This window comes from Parus major, chromosome 3, assembly GCF_001522545.3.
Source record: "Parus major isolate Abel chromosome 3, Parus_major1.1, whole genome shotgun sequence".
NCBI classification, from domain to species: Eukaryota; Metazoa; Chordata; class Aves; order Passeriformes; family Paridae; genus Parus; species Parus major.
In genome coordinates, this window is record NC_031770.1 from 16,852,100 (window position 1) to 16,871,131 (window position 19,032).

General features: G+C 39.2%; 1 protein-coding gene and 1 long non-coding RNA gene across 8 annotated transcripts in view; both read right to left on the bottom strand.

The window, feature by feature from the left end:
• Positions 1-5,547, bottom strand: part of CNIH3 (cornichon family AMPA receptor auxiliary protein 3) — a 51,522-nt gene extending 45,975 nt beyond the window's left edge. The window contains exon 1 of the mRNA XM_015621578.3: positions 5,373-5,547. Coding sequence (XP_015477064.1) covers positions 5,373-5,453 — 81 coding nt within the window. The 5' untranslated portion in view covers positions 5,454-5,547. The remainder of the gene's footprint in view (positions 1-5,372) is intronic.
• A 1,641-nt stretch (positions 5,548-7,188) lies between these two features.
• The window catches only part of LOC107201791, a 31,768-nt gene continuing 19,924 nt past the window's right edge, over positions 7,189-19,032 (bottom strand). For 6 of the 7 annotated variants that reach the window (XR_002001518.2, XR_001520402.3, XR_004496738.1 and 3 more), the window contains 3 exons: positions 13,835-18,091; positions 12,059-12,199; positions 7,189-8,647 (listed from right to left, as the gene is read on the bottom strand). This is a non-coding gene — a long non-coding RNA (uncharacterized LOC107201791). The remainder of the gene's footprint in view (positions 8,648-12,058; positions 12,200-13,834; positions 18,092-19,032) is intronic. The other variant, XR_004496735.1, reaches the window with a different exon arrangement.

Consider the following 19,032-nt stretch of genomic DNA (forward strand, 5'->3'; position numbering starts at 1 on the left):
ATCCCTTTAGTAAGTAGATTTTACAACTAATCCTAAGACCAAAAACCCCTTTGATATGTGACGACCAAATAACATTTAAATAGCTCTCTGCACATATTGTGGGAGGCACTAGACTCCACAGAATAATTTATTTTACACAGATAATGGAGTCACTGTGACTTGTGAGGCATCCAGAATTACAGCCAGTGGCAAACACACACAATTTAAAATCTTTCTCCAAATAAATCTCATCATGACAATTCAAGCGTACACAGAGATCCTGCTTAATCTTTCCACAGTATTTAAGTCTGTATTGGAGTCCAGAGACTTCTATGATTTTTTAATTATTATTTAAGCATGGCAAGGTTACTAAACTGAGATATACCTCTTCCACAATATATAAGATAGAGTTTGCTCCACAGCCTGTGCTGCCTGGCCTAATATCTGTCTGTCAGCATTAATGTGACAAACTTCTGAAAGAAAAGTTGTAAGGGAACTGTCAAGCTATGTTATAGCCAGGGAAATCTGGCTGTGCTCTGTCTTTAAAAAGAGTGGAAATATCAGACTCATTCCTTAAACTGTCCTGACTATAAAACCTTCAGGGACAATGTTCTTAGCTGCTTAGGCAAGAAAAGACATTTTCAAGAAATACGTATAACATACAGCAACAGTATTAGTGCTCCCCTTCATCAAGCCTTAATCTGATTTTATTTTTAAGCACATAATTATCCAACATTCTCAGAGAAATGCATTAACGACTCATTAAAGAACAGCACTGAACTTCAATATCTGAAAGAAATTCAGGCTTGACCACAAGTCTGTAAGGACATTACTTTCTTTCCAAGACAGGCTCTAAAGCATTGCAAAGAGGTTAAATTGAGATGACTGGGAGCCTTCACTGGAGGGAAGCACAGGCTCAAGTTGGATCATAGATCTCTTTACAGGTTTCAGGTAAGGCAGAACTCTCCTCCAAACCTAAGTTACAGAAACAATAAAATACAGATACACAGACAACATGGATAGATCAGCACAGTTTGTGACCAAATTTGCTATCAAGCCAAGCTTACGTGATTTTTATGTATCTTCAAAATTAAGGCTGTACAATTTATCAAAAATTAGGCTAGGAATTTTATGAGGAAGCCTAAGTAAGTCAGAAGCCAAATACTCACCAAATTCCACATCCATAATTCTTTGAGAGCTTTTGAATTTTTTACCTGAGCTATTGAAACTTGAGTGCTAATAAAACACAGTCCACAACAGTACAGTGATGAAAAACAGAAGTGGCAACATCTTATATGTCTATAGCACCTTCTGTCAGAAAGCAAAGGCATTTTAGGAATAGCTCTTAAATAAAGTGACAGGCAGTACTTGCAGTTTAGTTCCATTATTCACACTTAGCAAATGAGAAAACAAGGCATAGATAACTCAAGGTGTCTGCTAAACATAACACACAAAGCCATTAGCAGAAATAACACTCAATACAGGTTCCAAGGGTTTCATTCCCTGATGTTTGCAAAAGAAAAGGATGCTTTGATTAAAATTACAAGTTAATCTTAGCCTATATTATTCTGTTCTATCACTGCCTACCACTGTTTTTAATTATACTTGTGAACTTGTAACTGATGAGTGAAGCCAAAGTTATATTAAGGTAGTTTATCAAGATTAATACTATCCTCACACTTCAAAAGAAGAATAAGGTGGTGTGGGGGGCATAAGCCAAAAAAGTTCCATCTTTTATTCTGCTTTATTCTCCTTATGCTTGGCTCAAGTAGCTGCCATCACTTTCAACACACACTGCTCTTGTGCCAAAGAGTGGTTCCTGGATTCATCTGTGTTCACAACTATATCAAAATACTCCAAAAAGCATCCAGTGTGGTACAACTTCTCGGGCTGGCTCTGCCAATTGTTTCACTGGCATGATACCCCTCATACTTTCTGCTAATCCTTAAGTTATGAAGCAGTCACATGCCAAGATATGTTTGTACAACTTGAAAAAGAGAAAGCCCACCAGGGAAATCATTTTATTTTTAACAATAAGGTTCTTGGTATTTATTAATTGTTTTGCCATAGTATTGTAAGATGGACCACTTTGAAAAGATCTTTTCTTAAAGCTTTCGTTTAAATAACAAATCTCAAAGCAAGTTTTTCATTTTAAAATATCACCATAAGGGAAGGACTCAGATTACTCAAAACCAATATGCTGTAAGAGAATTTAGTGCTGCAGGACTCAACACAAGCATATCCCTTTTTAACTGAGGACAAATAAGGCACAACTTAGTCAGCTTCAGTTAACTTCACTCGAGTCACAACTTAGTGGAGCTACACTAGAAATGAATGTGGTATGTCAAGTCTTGTTGGGAGTTCAAAAAGACATGACTCAGTTCCATACTAACACGAAGCTAAAATCTTAGTTCAGGATCTTTTAGGAATGGAATATAACTGATTGGTAAAAAGCTGTATATAAAGAAGAACAAGAGGACAGCAAAACAAAGTGTCTGTGATAGTAAGTAGGAAGACTAATGCTGTTCTTGAGCTTACAACAAGATCAGATGAGGACACCAAATGATGTCATTAGTAGACCAAGTTCTGCTGTTAGTTGTATCATGAACCTCTACATGGTGCTTCTAATACTGTGACATTACAGCTAGAGGTAATGTGGTCACTGAACAACCTAAATGCTTTAAAAATTCCTGTACCACAGTGTCACATTGGTTTAATGTAGTACGTGGAATACATTTTCTTCCATTTAATACATATGAGTGAAATTACAGCAGTAATACATTATGGTAATTCTTGTGCAGAGTTTAAACAAATGTTTCTGGTAGTATCTAATTTGGTTTTGTTGGAGTTTTTTTATGACAGAGACCTCTGGCTACCTATACAAACAATCACTCAGAGGCAGGCAAAAAATTATAATATATTCCAGGTATCTGGAGGACTGTGTGCGTTTTGTTTATAAGTTCTTTAAAATGCTCTGACTAGCTTCATTCTCTCTGCTTCCAAAGAATAAGGAGCACAGGGATGTATAGACAGTCTTTAACTTCCTAGAAGAAAGGCACCAAATAAGCAGAGTGTACAAAAATAAAAATCCTCATCTTACTCTCTGTTTTGGTTGTACAATTTTTATTGAACCTATTAGATCAATATAAATGAAAATTATAATTCATCTGACTTGCCAGCAGGAAGAAAATGAAGTTTTATTTGATCCACTGTTAAATCATTCCAAATATATGCCCAAACCTCATTCAGCTTCAGGTTAGAACAATATCACGTCCAAATGCTACAGTCTTTTCTTACTCTTTAAAATAATTTACAAAATATAAATTCTCAGAAATCTTCCAAGGTGATGGGATGCTCAGATTATTCATCAATTTATTCTTAGCAACAGAATGTCTTAGAAAAAAAATAAACAGGAAAATATAATTATTGTAACACTCTTCTCCCATTATTAGAAACTTTGTACAATATATTTACTGTCCCTTACCAGTATATTATAGTGGAAGAAAAATCAGGTCACAGGGAAGGAGTAGGAGTTTTGTTTCTTGGGAAGATTTTCACAACTGAGATGCTTAAGGTAAAAGAAACTCCTATGACTCAATACATAACTTAGAGAAACCAGACTGTACCAGTTCTTATTGAAAGGATAATAAAAATCCTTGCATTTTGTGTACGTGGATAACATGTACACCTAAAAGTTTATTTTGTCAGGGTGTTAAATCTGTTATTCTATGACTTTCCTTCACAAACTATATATTTTAATAGATTTTTTTTTTCTATTTACTGGAAAAGATAGTGCCAATTCTTTCTCTCTTACAACAGAAGAGCATGTCCAGCCATTTTCCTTTTCAATCCCTCAACAATTTTTTAACAGGTGTAAGAAACATGGAGCATAAACATATACGTATCAAGAAAAGACTTTCTTTCCTAGTCGCCTTTACAGTGCTTGTGTAGTGAGGGATTGCTTTTCATGAGTTTATAGACTGAAAGTTAAAAAAATGTTTCACTAAGAGTAAATTTGCAGTAACTGCACTCATTTATGGGAGAATAATTTGCCAGATTTGCTACAAGTCCTTTATGAATTCATATGACAGCAACTCCAGACCCAAAAAAATGAGGACACAGTGAAAGTCTTCAAATATATAAAACAACCATTAAAATTGCTGCAGTTTAATTTTTAGCTAGAGATTCAAAGGAGAACACACTTCTAACTCTAAGCCCCTTGAGGAAGCTGTGGAATTCTCACTTTTGGAGACCTAAAGGTTTGCAGAAGAGGAGGAGAGAAAACATGAGTAATAATCTAAATTTTACTACTCCTTTTTTCAGAGTAGTGCAGTAGCTGGCTGCTGGAGATCCTTTCTAGCCTTTGCAGTACTTGACATCACGGCAGCACTTGGCACTACCATCACACCTTTGTGATTTACTTAATAAAATACCCCCAGAACTTGTAACAGTCCCATGAAGAGTACAAAATAATAAAATTTCAAAGCATTCTCACAACAGAAGAATTTCTTTCATAGTGCTAATACAACTAAGCTAGCAGCTTTACTTTCAATAAAAATAAATTCTGCATCTCCCTTGCTTATTAGTCAAAGGAGTGGTTTTCTTTTAATCATACTCCATCAGGTAGCTGTAGAAGCATCCATGAGACTCGCTCTATTTTCCAACTTATCCTGTTCCATCCTCAATGCTTACAGCATTCAAAGTTATCGTGCAGCACACATAAAACATAATTAATTTTAGAATATGTAACAGTTCAAAAGAATTGCAAGTTATGCAGTAGAATGATTTCACATCTTCTGAGTTACACGCTTACGCCTACCACAGACACCCAGTGAGCAGTCAGGAACGAGTACCAACCCTGTGGAGTGAAATTAATGAAGGTGGACCACAAAATGCGGGTCACACATCAGAAGGATGAGAGAGTTTCCCATTCAACCCCGACTTTTGAGGAAGTTATTAATGAAATACTGAAGGGAAAACACCGTATCTGCTTCATCAGGTACGGGCCGGTTTCCTCGTGGCAGCGCTCTGTTCTCAGGCAGGAGAAGCAGATATTGTTACCTGGAGAGCTCCCGCCCGGGCACAGCGCGGGGCTGGGGCAGCGCTCCCGGCAGCGGGGGCCAAGCTGTCACAGAGCCCCAGCTGTCACGGACCCGTGGCCGCGGCTCCCTGCGCTTATAGCGATGCAATAAGCACCGTCCCCCACGCAGAGGTCTCACGGCGAGCTCCGTCCGCCCTGGCCCCGCCGCGGGACGTCGCGCCCCGGCTGCCCGGGCGAGGGGCTGCTGCCCCCGCCTCAGCCCGCCCCGCCGCCCCGCTCCCTCACGGCACGACCCTCCCCAGCGGGACCGGAGCCGCCTCCAGCGCGGGGGCTGCGGGGCCGGGGTACTCACATGCCAGATGGCGAAAAAGATGAGGGCGGCGCAGAGGACCAGCGACAGCATGTAGCAGAAGGCGGCGAAGGTGAAGGCCATGGCGGGTAGAGCCCTCCGCGACCCTCTCCGCCGGGCGGGAGGTGCCGGCGGGCGAGCGGCGACCCCCGGAGCGGCAGCGCGGCGAGCGGAGCGGGCAGCGCCGCACGCACCCGGGGCCGGGCGGCCACCGCCCCCCGCAGCCGCGCCTGGGCCCGCCCCGACCCCCGAAACGCCCCCGGCCCGGCCCGGCCCGGCCCCTCCGCCGCGATCCCCTCCCCGCGGAGGCGCCGCGGTGGGCGGCCACCAGGGGCGGGCCCGGGGCTCGGCGGTGAGGGGCGGGCTGCGCTGGGGTCCGGGGCTCGGCGGTGAGGGGCGGGCTGCGCTGGGGTCCGGGGCTCGGCGGTGAGGGGCGGGCTGCGCTGGGGTCCGGGGCTCGGCGGTGAGGGGCGGGCTGCGCTGGGGTCCGGGGCTCGGCGGTGAGGGGCGGCCCGGGGGCTCCTGCCGCCACTCGAGCGCCTGCAGTCAGAGAGCCGCGTGTTTCTGACTGAAATCCTGTCACGACAGCGTGAGAGGAAGGAGCGTAGGCTGGGATCAGTTCAGGCCAAATCTTGAAAAGATAATTATGTGCCTAAACTTGTAGTGCTTTGAGTGTTTTTTAAGTTGGTGGGGTTTTTTTTCCCTTTCAGGGTCAGTCAAATCGGGTGAAACATGCCCCCAGGCTCTGTGGGTGGACCAGCGGTAGCGCGTCCATCGTCTGACGGAGAGGGGACAGGAACCTAGCCCAAGAGCTCATGAACCAAAGCAGAGTAGCTCAGCAAAGCAGGATCAGTCTGCCCTTTCCCACTAGATGAGAAATGCATTTACTGCTGGAGTAAATAAATAAAGCCTTTCTTAACTGCCACTCCTTTCATGTATATGCAATATCCAAATTGCTGAAGTATGTAAGTAAAATAACAAAGGAAGAACAAACTCCTGCCTTGTCATATCTTTAATGGATGGGTCCCTTCATATCTTGTCTTTAACAGCATCCACAGCGTCTCCAGGCACAACTTAGCCATTTCTGCAGGTCTAGCTTAGATTTAACGTCAAAAGTTCTTCCACTTCTTTGGAGCATATCAGGTGGCACAATACAGCAGGTTTGCAAGCAAAATGTTTCCACAGAACCATCAGAAGTCTAATTTTTAAATATCTTGAAAACCATGGATGAAAATTATATATTTGAAACATCTTTACAAAACTGAAACAGAATTTCAGCTCACAGCATGTTTTTCATTCCTTTTATGGATTAAAGGGATTCAGTAACAACACTTTTTAGAAATTCGCCAGTGATCATGTGTTAAAGTCAGACTTCATGGCACAGGCCAACATAATTCCATCAAAGCCAAGTCCAGTGGAAGCTTTTTTGTAAATGTTTCCAATATTTTTTTGTTTAAAAGTGCAGTATATTATTTGCAACAAAATATGCACTTTTATCCTGAGGAAAGAGTGTTGATTTGAATCAAAAGTCAAGGCCAGTAATTAATAAACCAATCAGGAATAAACTGATGGATCTAACCTTTCATAATTGAGCTGCTCCAGACTGTACGTGTGGTCTGATGTTTTAATTAAGAAGGACAGAACACGACAAATAGAAATGAGATTTATGTTATACAAGGATGCAGTAAACCTATTTATTGTAATTCTCTGACCTTTTAATCATTTTGTACCTGAAATCCTGCAGAGAATATACTTGTGGAAGTAAATGGTTTATTCATAACCACACATTTTGGAAAGAGCAGTCAATGAGGTACAGGAGTCATCTTTGGAAATATTTATTTATTTTGTCATGGTTACTTTAATATCTGGATATATATTACCTATGCTAAGATTCAACACGGAAAACACCTGATGCTTCTAAGAAAATGAAAATAAAACATTTCTTTCAGGAGCACTTATATGTATGTATACACCTCCACAAATATATATGCATACCTATGAAAAATATAAATATACTGAAGCTATCATAAAAGACCAAAACAGAAACAACTCTTAAATTTCAGTTTAGCACCACACTCTAAGGTAAACAATCTCCTGTTCTTCACTCCTCTTCATTTATATTCCAGCTATTTATTTGGAGCTCTTCAATGAGTACATAGGCAAAATACTTGTTTGTGATTTTGCAAGGAGACAGTTCCACAGCCAAAGACTTTCCAGATCATGGAGGCTTTCCTGTTACTGACTTTGAAACATACATTGCCCCTAGACATATTGCTAGCCATTAATTACTGCTGGTGGCCATCAAATTACAAAAGTTTCTGACATACAGCAAAGGCAAAAATCCATAAAGATGCATTTAGGACATTTTTGTCTTACTGAGCTCTTCTTACATAATACCATGAGAATACCTTAAGTATCCTCAGATGTTTAAGCCGTGGAGAGTGATGGAAAGATATACCCCTCGCTCAGCACATCTCTGATTTGCACTCAGAGGTTTGTCTGAGTAATCACTAAAAACCTTATCTCCATCTCATTACAAACTCATTACAGCTCTCTGTGGTATGAGGACCTCACAGCAGGGAGCTGTTTCTTTGTCATTTATGAATGAGACTCCTGCAAATTGTGAAGCAAAAGATGAAAATAATATGGATGTGCCTGGCTATTTTCTCCCTTGTTCAAGCCCCCATGAGCACAGCAGGAACACCAGTCTGTCTATTAGCTCCTTATGCACTTTTATGGTCTTGGTCCTAACCTTCAAATAAACTAATGGACCTGATCTGAGCTGCATGAGAAATTACAGTCCAGCACCCAGCTGTGCTCCTTTGAAATAATGTACAGCACAATGGCCAGGATGGAGGGTGAGGGAGCTGAGGGCGAGGAGTGTGGGAGCTGAGGATGCAGCATTATCTGCTCAAGGGACCTGGAATGGGCAAACTAGATAAACATAGAGCATAGGATACATATTTTATATATAAAATATATTTTTGCCTTTATGTAAAACTGTTGCTTTCAAAAACTCTTATTTTAACACTTCTTGAGACCCACATGGATTTCTATTACTAGAAAGAAAGGGCTCAGAGGTTCTGCAGAACTCTTGGGAAATGCAGTAATTCCTGCTCTCTGATGTTCAGCAGCTCATTTTAGCAGCCACAGTCTCAGATTTAGCACCTCATCTTTCACTCTTCCGTCTTCAAAATCTCACCAATGCTCCTGCTTCCTCCATGGTATTCCCAAGCCATTTCCAGAAGGGATTGCTGCTCTCTCTCTGTGGCTCACACCTGTAACTCAGGAACGCAACAGAAAAAATAATCAGAAAGCTGAACTATGAGACAAATTGCAGACAAAGTAGAAAGTCAGTAAGAAATGGAAAGCAAATTCTGTTCAGACTGATTTTAAAAGGGTTTGTTATAGATACATTTTATGTTATTGGCTTTTCGCAAATATTAAGATGAATGTTATGTGTATAAGAATGAGAAATTTTGTTGTATTAATATAGTTTTCTTTATTTATGTTATTGATAAAATTTAGAAATATATGTTATATATATGTTATATATATATACATATAACCTAACATATATTATATATATGTTAGGTTATGGCATAGTATTAAAATAAAAACTGTCTTTGTTTGTATAACCCAAAGACTGAGGAAAAAAATAGCTGGAGAACTCCTGCATTTGTAAACTATCTTATCCAGATGAAGACAGCAGTGACGAGAGCTCTGGGGGGGGAGGAATTTATTGCGTTCCTGATATCAGGGAATGTAAATCTCAATGGCGCCAAGAAGATTGATCTATTGGGAAGGGGGCAAGAGAAAACTAAACAGAAGAACACCAAAGATCCTAAGAAGAATGTATGAATATGTATGAGAATTTATGGATATGTAGTAGAGTTCTGTTTTTAAGGGACAATCCTTTGTTAGTAAGGTGTGCTCTCTTAGCTGAATGCAGAGACACCCGGCCGTATCTGTATACTTTACTTTATTTTTCTCTCCTAATTGTTTTTTTATTAAACTTTTAAATTCTATAAAAATTATGTGAACCTCGTTTTTCACAGGTTTGCATTCTCTCCTCTCATCTTTAATCAGAGCTTTTTCTTTTAAATATATCTGATGATTGGTACACAAGGCATTTCAAGCTTGACAACAGTTCCTAGCACAAGGTTTTACATGAGCTGGCTTTGTCTCACAGTACCCACAAACAGATCGTGATAGTGTAAACCCTATGGAGTGACATTTGTAAACCCTATGGAGAAAAGGTTTTTACAAAAGATTGTGAGGGCTCTTGCTTTCCTTGAGCAGATTAAGTTTTGGAATGCTAGTTATCCCTCTTTGGATTTGGTGCTTATAAACAGAAATATTTTTTCTTTATTTTGTGCATTTGTTGAGAAGTATGATTGCAGTACAATCTGATCCAAATTTCACACCGAGTTTTCACAAGAGGATAGTTGGTGGTGCTGCATTTGTACAAGTAATACTGAGATGCTGATTTGCAAAGCTATCACTCTGCAAATATGACCACAGCTTAAAGCACAAGCAGAATCAGGGACTTTTTTACTTCAAGATGGTTTTTTACTTTGTGAGGACCTCTAGGAAGGGACCACAAAAATTCAGTCACTAGGTAAATAACAGAGTACATCTGGTGAGCAGCAGACAGGCCTCAAAAACAAACACCAATTTTGAAAACAGATTGTGAAAATAGATTTAATAGATTAATGAGTTCTGGATGTCCTTACATTAGCAGGTCTCAGAGCACTCGATTTTATGTGAAATGACCTTTTGTGCTAGATAATGAAAGAATTCCAAGGTACTTAAAGAAATTTCCAGTGGCTAATTTACAGAATAGCATCAGGGATGAGAAGGGAGTGCTAATGAGTCCTTTCAACTCCCAAATAATTACCACAACTGGATAAACCTAAAGGACAAGTCTTTATAAGGCTTGTAGTCCCTGAAGTGGGAGGCTAAACACCCTCAGCCAAAGCTGTTCATAGTTTTAAAATTTATATATTATTGCTACATAATATAGAGGAGTAGTTTAAGTGTAACATATTACTGAGTGTCTGTTAGAGTAAAAGCCATTACATTAATTATAGTAGAGAACTCTCATTCAAAGATTATTTTTAATAATACATGTGACTCTCTCTTTTGTGAACCTTAAGTAATACTAAATTATTAACAATGCTTATATACAAATTTCCATCATTGGGCTTTACTGCTAATATCCCACAGAGATTAATAGAAGCATTTCACACCCTTGTGCATTATTATTTTGGATTATCTGCAGATTCTAGATGAAATTACTCTATTATTTCATGGTCAGTTCATTTTCAAAAGGTTACCTTTGCAATAATAAAGGCAAGTGACATTTTGTTAATGAAGTCTCATTTTCAGATACGAAGAATAAAATAATTCGCAAACCCACTGACAATAATCTCCTTTTACTGCCAGCTGTTCCCACCTTTTTTTTGTAGGACCTGGGCGAATAAATTTGAAGTATATTATCATAAGATCAGAGGAAAGTTTATGTCAGAAGGGACTTCAGGCTGTCTCTAGTCCAACATCCTGCACAAAGCAGTGACAAACACAAGGTCAGGCTTATTGCTCAAGGCTTCATCCAGACAAGTCTTGAAAGCCTCCATGGACAGAGACAGTCCAGCCTGTCTGGGCAACCTGTTCCACTGCCTGTCTCAGGTCATCTTCAGCAGAATTGTCAGCCTGTTTCATTGCCAGGGCTTATTCTTTTCTTAGTACATGACTTTACATTTGTCCCTGGTGAAATTTGTAAGGTTCCTGTTAGGCTATAAACTCCACATTATTGAAATCCACTTTTAAAAGCATGGATTAATGTGTGATACAGAAATGTTCCTGAAGAGCAAAGTAAGACTGTTCAGAGCATGACACTATAGTGCTTTGCTTTTACTGTTCCCTTGCCAGCCTGTATCAGAATGATACAGAATCCCACTCGTGTCCATAATGGCCACTGGCAAAACCAGAGCTTCAGGTTTGCAGCTCAGATCACTCTCCTGAGCTAAGTGATCTCAGTACTGCTCTGTGCCATGCTCTGATAGCCAGCACCACAGAGGCAGGGCACACACATGCTGATTCTTCATGGCACCCATGATCTGCTAGCAAATAAAAGAGTGTTTGTCATCAGGGAATCTGTGACTTTTTCCATTACCTGCAGGGTTAGTGGAGCAACTTTGTGAGCGTAGATACTTATAATTCCACCTCTTAGTTCTTAAGAAATGCTTTTCTCCTTTGTTGCTCCAGCCTCCTCTGTCTCTACTGCACAGTTCTTTCCCATTAGCCTGTTTTTCCCTTCTTGTGAGCTCATAGTCTCAGCCTGTCTACTGCCTCTCACTTCCATACCTCCTCCAAATCCAGCTTTTATCTCCTGGGAGCTCATCAAGAATGCTTTCCTCACCAGTGATGAAATATCTGACAGGATATTAATCCCCCCAGAAAGACAGGATCTCTGCCCTTGGTTCCAGGTCAGAGTAGAAAAAACAAGTGGAAAAACAATTGCAGGGGAGGTCCTGCTTTAAAGTGAAATGGATTGGGGAAAGGATTTGCTTAATTACAATACATCTCTAATAACTATGTATGGAGTTTTCAGAAGGATTAGAATTAAACAAAACCATAATTGTTCATGGCAACAGCAGAAGTCATCTTCATTGTACAAAAGTTACCTCCTTCCAGATCTGAAATCCTTCCAATACATGTAAGGCAGGAATCTTCCATAAATTAGTAATGAGGTTTTCAGCACTGGCAAAATGGTATCTGTGTGGTTTTCCCGAGAAGATTTTTCTGAACTGGTCAGGACCTTTAGTCTGGAGGGGAAACCAAACGTAAAAATGGGAGCCCATGAAGGAAATAGAAAGTAAGATCTTAAAATGGAATATCTGAAACAGTCTTTATTGCCTTTGACATTACCTATTTTGCTTCAAATCAATACATGGAAAGCATACAGAAGTAATTCTTGCTAACATTGCTTAATCCTGCCAAGAAGGAATTTAATTTGTGTCTGTGCTGGGGAGAGAGTGGGTTACAACTTCATCAATTCTGAATAACTGAATTCCATCAAAGAAATGAAAAAGGAATAACAAATTTTCTGGATAAGCTTTCTCATAAGAAATTCTCCATTAGTCACTGAGGACCCTGCAGACCTCTAATAAGACAATTTGCATAAGATATGCATTTGCCCAAACACTGAAATAACTGAAATTCTGGGCCAGATTCCTCTGATTTTGACAATGTTTCATTTTTTCCCACCCTTTAATATTCTGCTAATCTCTAAGACCTGCTGGTGCTGTCACCCACTGCAGGCTGTATCAGATCACACCCCATGGCTCCATCATTCTGAGCAGAGATGCCAAAACGAAGTCAAACATGCAATGCCCTTCAAAAGTTCTCCTTCTCAGAGGATGATTAAATTTTCTCATATTAAACCAAATGCTCTTCCTCTTTGTCTTTCTGTACTGAGTGAATGCTCATCCCTGCTGTCCCAAAAACAACAATCTGTTGCAGAAAACCCAGACCTGGTGTCTTTAGCACAATTTAGGAAAAAAATCAGTATTTCACCAAACTGACATATGTGTTCTCAGTGAATTAATGGTCTTAGTCATTTTTAACTTGCACGCATAAATGAATAGCTACAATATGGTCTGCATAACTAACAGTGTTGACTAATGAATACATAAACATTAAATTATGGCTTTATTTATTCAGAAAAGTTGTTTTTGATGCAGTTTTATGAGAGGCGGGCTCATCTATGGTACAAAAGGAAGGAGAGGCCATGCAGGTGTACAGCAGCATGTGCTGCAGTAACAGTAGGAATGATCTGGTTGCCATAAGCTCAGGCCCCTTATAGCCCTGTCTCATGGTCCTCTAACTCATTAAATTAGTATCAGGTTTGACTGACCTCTATTTAAAGGGAATAAATAAATCAGTTGCCAAAAAAACATGACTTGTATTATTAGCATATCAGCAACGCAACTCTTTATCCAACACTGAATTTAAACCCTCTCCAAACTGATCCTCTAAGCTTTTATAACTTTGAAACATATTCCTCTTGTTAAACCAGAGAAAATAGAAAACCCATAAATAGGGATATTTTTAACTGTGGGAGTAAAACTAATGATTATAGCACTCTCTATCACTTAGAATTTCTAGTCACTTCAGCTAAAATCTCTTATAAAAACTATTTTAGCATTTGACAACAAGTACTGAAGAATTCATATTGTAAATTGGAAAAATACCAGAAGAAAAGGTTGGAGGTGGCAATGGAGGAGTTGGGAACATGTTTAGCAAGAAATCTCATGAGAACGCTGTGCTGAAAGATCATTTTTATTCTAAATATAAATCTTTAATACATTAGCAATCTTAGCTTTAACATCCTAATAAATTTTTATTGCCAGTCTGAAGAAGTACAAGAAAGACAAGTTGATTCTCTGCAATTTACCTACCTCTTACTGAGAAGAGAAGGTTTGAAATCCTGGTTGAAGGTTCCAGTGCATTTTCTATTGCAAGTATTTCAATTTCTGTTCTGCCTTCTACTGGTGCCAAGCAATAGGACAAGAGGCAGAAGTTGTAACACAGGAAGGCCCCTGCACACGAGGAAGAACTTCCCTGCTGTACAAGTGACAGAGCACTGGAACAGGACACTCATGGAGGTTGTGGAGTCTCCTTCCCTGGAAATACTCAAAAGCCATCTGGACACAATCCACCTGCTCTAGATGAACTTGCCTGAGCAGGGAGGTTGGACCAGATGACCCACTGTGGTCCTTTCTAACCTGACCCACTCTGTAATTCTTTTTCTTTCTGTAAACTTGAAATGCCTAGATAAACTTGACTAAACCGCAAGACAAGTTTGGGTCTAGATTTTTAATATATTCAGTATGCCCTCTGAAATATTCAGTTTAGGAATAGTTGGAAGAAAAAGAGTTTGTGATGTCATAAATAAAAAACCTGCCCTTGTGCCTATTTTTATTCTGTGTCATTCAAAGTCACCTTTGTTTCCCAATACCGTTTGTTTTGTACCTATATTAAACACTTAGTACAAGCTTTCTTTTGTTAAACCAATTGTCATTTTTATGTGACAAAAGAGGTTGAGCAGTGACAGGTTCTAGCTCTAGTCATCTATGCTCTCCAAATGGAATGATCTGTGTTGTTTCATAAAGCTTTCACTTGTCACTCAGAGCTCTGAAGTAGTTGTTCACTGGAAGATCAATGGAACACAGGTCTCAGAGATTACTAGAGAAATGGAAGAGCTAAATATGATCTTTACTAGTCATTACCTGGGAAGAGAACAATGACTCACATCAACTTCAGAAAGTTAAACAGCCTTTTAGAAACTATCATGACTCACAAGCACTGCACACACACGCACTCATACACACAGAGTCTTCTTCTCTGTTCAAGGCATTTAGTTCTTCTACAGAGAAACTCGGTTCTCATCTCCTTGAACCTACAACAGCCTTATATCAATGTAATTACCTTGGCATCAGCCAGCTCTCTGATTCAGAGAAGTAGATGCTACATGTGTGTTCCCTGCTGACTGGGCTACATAAATTGTTGACCTATAAACTTCTTTGAAACAACACATAACAGAGATTAATTTTTATTTTTTCTTTCTTCCCAAGGAGATTTTCTAAGAGTTTGCTTTGGATTGCAAGTAAAGCAACTGTAAAGCAACTCCCGAAGTTAAATGAACTTCAGGTAGGTTTTCTTTGAGGACATAGTGTTCTAAAAGAAAAATATTTTTCAACAATTATTCCATTGAGGGGTCATTTTGGCTTCTGAAGCATTTATTTTAGTGGCAAGAATTCCATGTCCACTGAAGTAATTAACACAAGCAAAGCTATTGAGTTAAGCAAAGCTAGCCAAGCTGCGGGACTCAGGCTTGAAATGGGAGCAAATACAACGTTTTAGCAGTACTGGTGTTTCCAATCCATCAGTTACTGTTGTAATTTACATGCATGCTGCCTTCTTCTTTCAAGTAACTGAAAATCAGAAAGCTTTTGCTAATTTGAACTGCAAAAGGGTTTTCCACTGTGATGCTCTCAGTATGACCCATGTGCACTCAGTGGAGATCATCCTGTAGGAAAAGGTATCACACTGGACAACCTTCTGAGTTTCTTCACATATTTGTTCTGGCCCAGATGGAGAAGCTAATTTGTGATAATTAGGGTGTAAATTTCCAAGCACTGCAGCTTAGCTGCCCTAGTTCCCACTAAGGCCACTTTGTCTTGCAGGGGGAAAGTAATCTGGCTTTGAAAGTACTGCAAGCTATTATTCCTTTAACACTGAACTGTCCCCAGCAAGAATAGTGTGAATTACTGAAATGGAAATTCACACCAAATGTGAGTTTCTATTAACTTCCTTCTGTTAAAATACCCATAAATAGGGCAGGTGGCTGGAGCAGACTGACAGGATAATACATGCCCAGAGAGAAAAAAAAAAAAAAAAAGAAAAAAAAAATTTAAAAAAATCACAAAAGTAGCACAAGTCACTAGGAAAATCTATTAAGATGAGCTATATCCACAAATGGTATTTCTGAGCTCATTTTGCCTTAAAGAGGAGGAAGCAGTGCATCCCAAGGAAGGAAGGCAGAATTACTGCAAATGACCTTACGTAGCTGAGTAAACAGTTTGATGTGCCTGCTCAATAACTACTCACCTGAGGAGCAAAGAGAGCTGAGCATGGCAAGGTGTGCCTGCACTGCCGCAAACCTGACACAGCAGCTGGCAGAAGCTGTCCTCTGATGGTTGTTTACCATCACACAAATTGCACAAATGAGCAAATTCAATTCTTATCAGGAAAGTGTCTGCCTTGCAAAACTCAGAAGCATGAGATTCCCCTGCTAATCATCTTGGTGCAAGTGAAGAGGAACAAAAACTTAATTATCCTTCTGCTCCAGCAAATGGTACCTCCACACTAAAATCCAGAGACTGCATTGGGGACTGTCTATGCCTTTGCCCATTCCAGAATTATCCTACCTGGATTATTTCATCCTGCAGGGCTGCCAGGCCTGAATTGAACCCAAACACGTCAGACTGTTCTCAGTTCTTTGGCTGTATTTATCAATATTCTTTATTGTCAGGTGTTGGACTTCATTTTAAATCAATAAAAACATGCTCTTAACAACAAAAGCACGTGGAAATTGCATGAAATCTTCCATTGTTCCCCACTACACAGCCAGGGTCTTGGTTAAAAAGATAACTTTGAGTTTAGAATTCCAGTTGTAGGAACATTAATTTAACAGTACTGGAAGGCAAAGATACATTCAGCTTGTTTGAATTCCTAGGCAAGGTGTGAAACCAAACTGGGAGGAGTCTCCAGATAAACCAAGAGCAATTCCCTGACTGTGTTTCAGTCCAAAGCTGCACAGATCATAGTTGTGTAAACTCATTTTATGCACAGTTTCTTTTGTTAACTTATTTAGTGTCTTCTGTCTCTGAACATCATACATGAATTCCAAACCCTGCAAATCTGAGGTATCTGAATTTACTGTCATATTATGTTGTGAAAATGGATTGCCACACAACTTCATATCTGAATATTTCTCAGATTCACAAGTGCTAACAGCAGATATTCTCCCTTCACAACACACAACTTCTTCAATGAGATTATGCTTCTATATGCAAGTTTTATGGCATCTCTATATACTGTGAAAATGTGTTTCTCCACAAAAAGAAATATTTTACTATCTTTGACAGCAATAAAAATGTTTCTTACATACTATAGAACATTGTGAGGCAGTCTGAGATATGCATAAAATGTCCCTTCAGGAAAGTGAGTTTATTTAAGGAGACTGGCACGTATTTCCAGTCTGGTTTATATTTCGGAAGTTGCTGTAATCTCAGACTGACTACATATTTGAGAAATTCTGAAAACAGAGGAGGTTCCAGAAGACTGCTAAAGATAAAAACCATCTTAAGAGAAAGGAATAGCCTTGGAATGGTCAGCATTTTGCCATGTTTAATTGCTTATTCCATTTTTTTTCTCTTGATTTAAATTAAACAAATTTAAACAAGATACTTTAAACAAGTATCTAGAAGAGAGCACCAAAAGAATAGCAAGAACCATTGCAATAGCAGGAAAATTGTATGAAACTAAACAAAATTCTTTCTGTAACAAAGTAATAGGTCTTGGGAAAAAGAATGAGCAATTAAAGCCATATATGCTAGCTCTGCAATCTGTTTCACAGTGCTGTCTGATTGTTCCCACTCTTACTATTGTGTATTTAATTATTCCTACCTAAATGAAATAGCTCTCATTTTAATTTGTTGAGCTGTGTATACTTTTCATAGTGATTTCTTGAACTCTGTGATGATTATCAATTTACATCCTACCCTTTCATAGGCAGTTAAATGATCCTCTGCAGCTGATGGCTGGAAGCTATTTAATAATCCTCTCTGCCATGTTACTCAAAATATTAATGGAAATTTTGACTAGTGCTGGACCTGAGGTAGGATCCTACACAATCCCATGTTCAGAATCCTTTTGTTTTTCACCATAACTCATGGTTAGTAAAACCAGCTGCATTTTCCCAACATGATTCCCATAAATTGGGCAGACTGTACATGCACAGATCAATGGATCATGTGCCATCAGTTGAGCATAGAGCAGGACAGGTGCTGTTAGACACTTAGCAAGGGTTAATATGCACATTAATTGCTCTCACCTGAGTCTTGGTCACCTGACAAGACGTTCTTTTCCTGCTGATTGAAACAATAGCAATTGCCTGTAAGAACATGCTCTTCTGGAAAGCTTAGCAGGTCTGTTGTTTGCCTATTTTATCCAATGAGTAATTACATTTAAAGTAGATAAATAAGTCTTGAAGTGCTACTTATTTAGGCATGCACCTACCCAGCTGAACCTACAATTCAAATAACCAAATTATTTTATAAATCTGACACTAAAATGACTTACCAGAAGCTACAGGATGAGCAGTCATTTCGTGGACCTAGGTTCTCTTCTTAGTTGCATGACTTATTCTGTCTTTATGGTCTGAATTTTCAAAGAAGGATTTTAAATTTAGGAGAATAGAAATCCAAGACTGGGCATACAGGGCAGAAAAAACCAATCACGTGATGACCATCTCAGTAAGGCTTGAGTGTGTTACAGAAATACACTACTAGTAGCTCACAAATAATAGATTTCTCAAAGTGTCTATCAAACTGCAATGTTACTTTTTTTTGTATGTTATCAAATGAGGATCCAACCCTGAAGCACTTCCAAAGTACAATGCTTATGTGTTATATACAAAAATAGTAAGGTTTACTTCTTTATGTGTACCCACAGCTGTTTCATGAGTATGAGCCACTCAGTTTAGGAAGGCTTTTGAATTGGATCCATGCTCACAGATTACTTTTAAACCAATACTTAAATAACCATTAGACAATATATTTTGCATTTCATTTTTATTTTGCAGAGGATGTTTTCTTAAACACCTGTAAGACAGCTGAGTTCCAGCTTCTCCAAAAGAACAGAAGCAGCTACATTGCTTATTCCAGCCTTGAAAGCATTTTGCATGGCCATTGAGAAGTCCTTTAGGTAGTCCAACACTGATTTCAGCACAAAATCTTTTTACAATGCCAGTATCAGGATACTTTGGAGCTGAAAAGCAAAGCCTTCAGCTAATCCAATTCTGCAAATACAA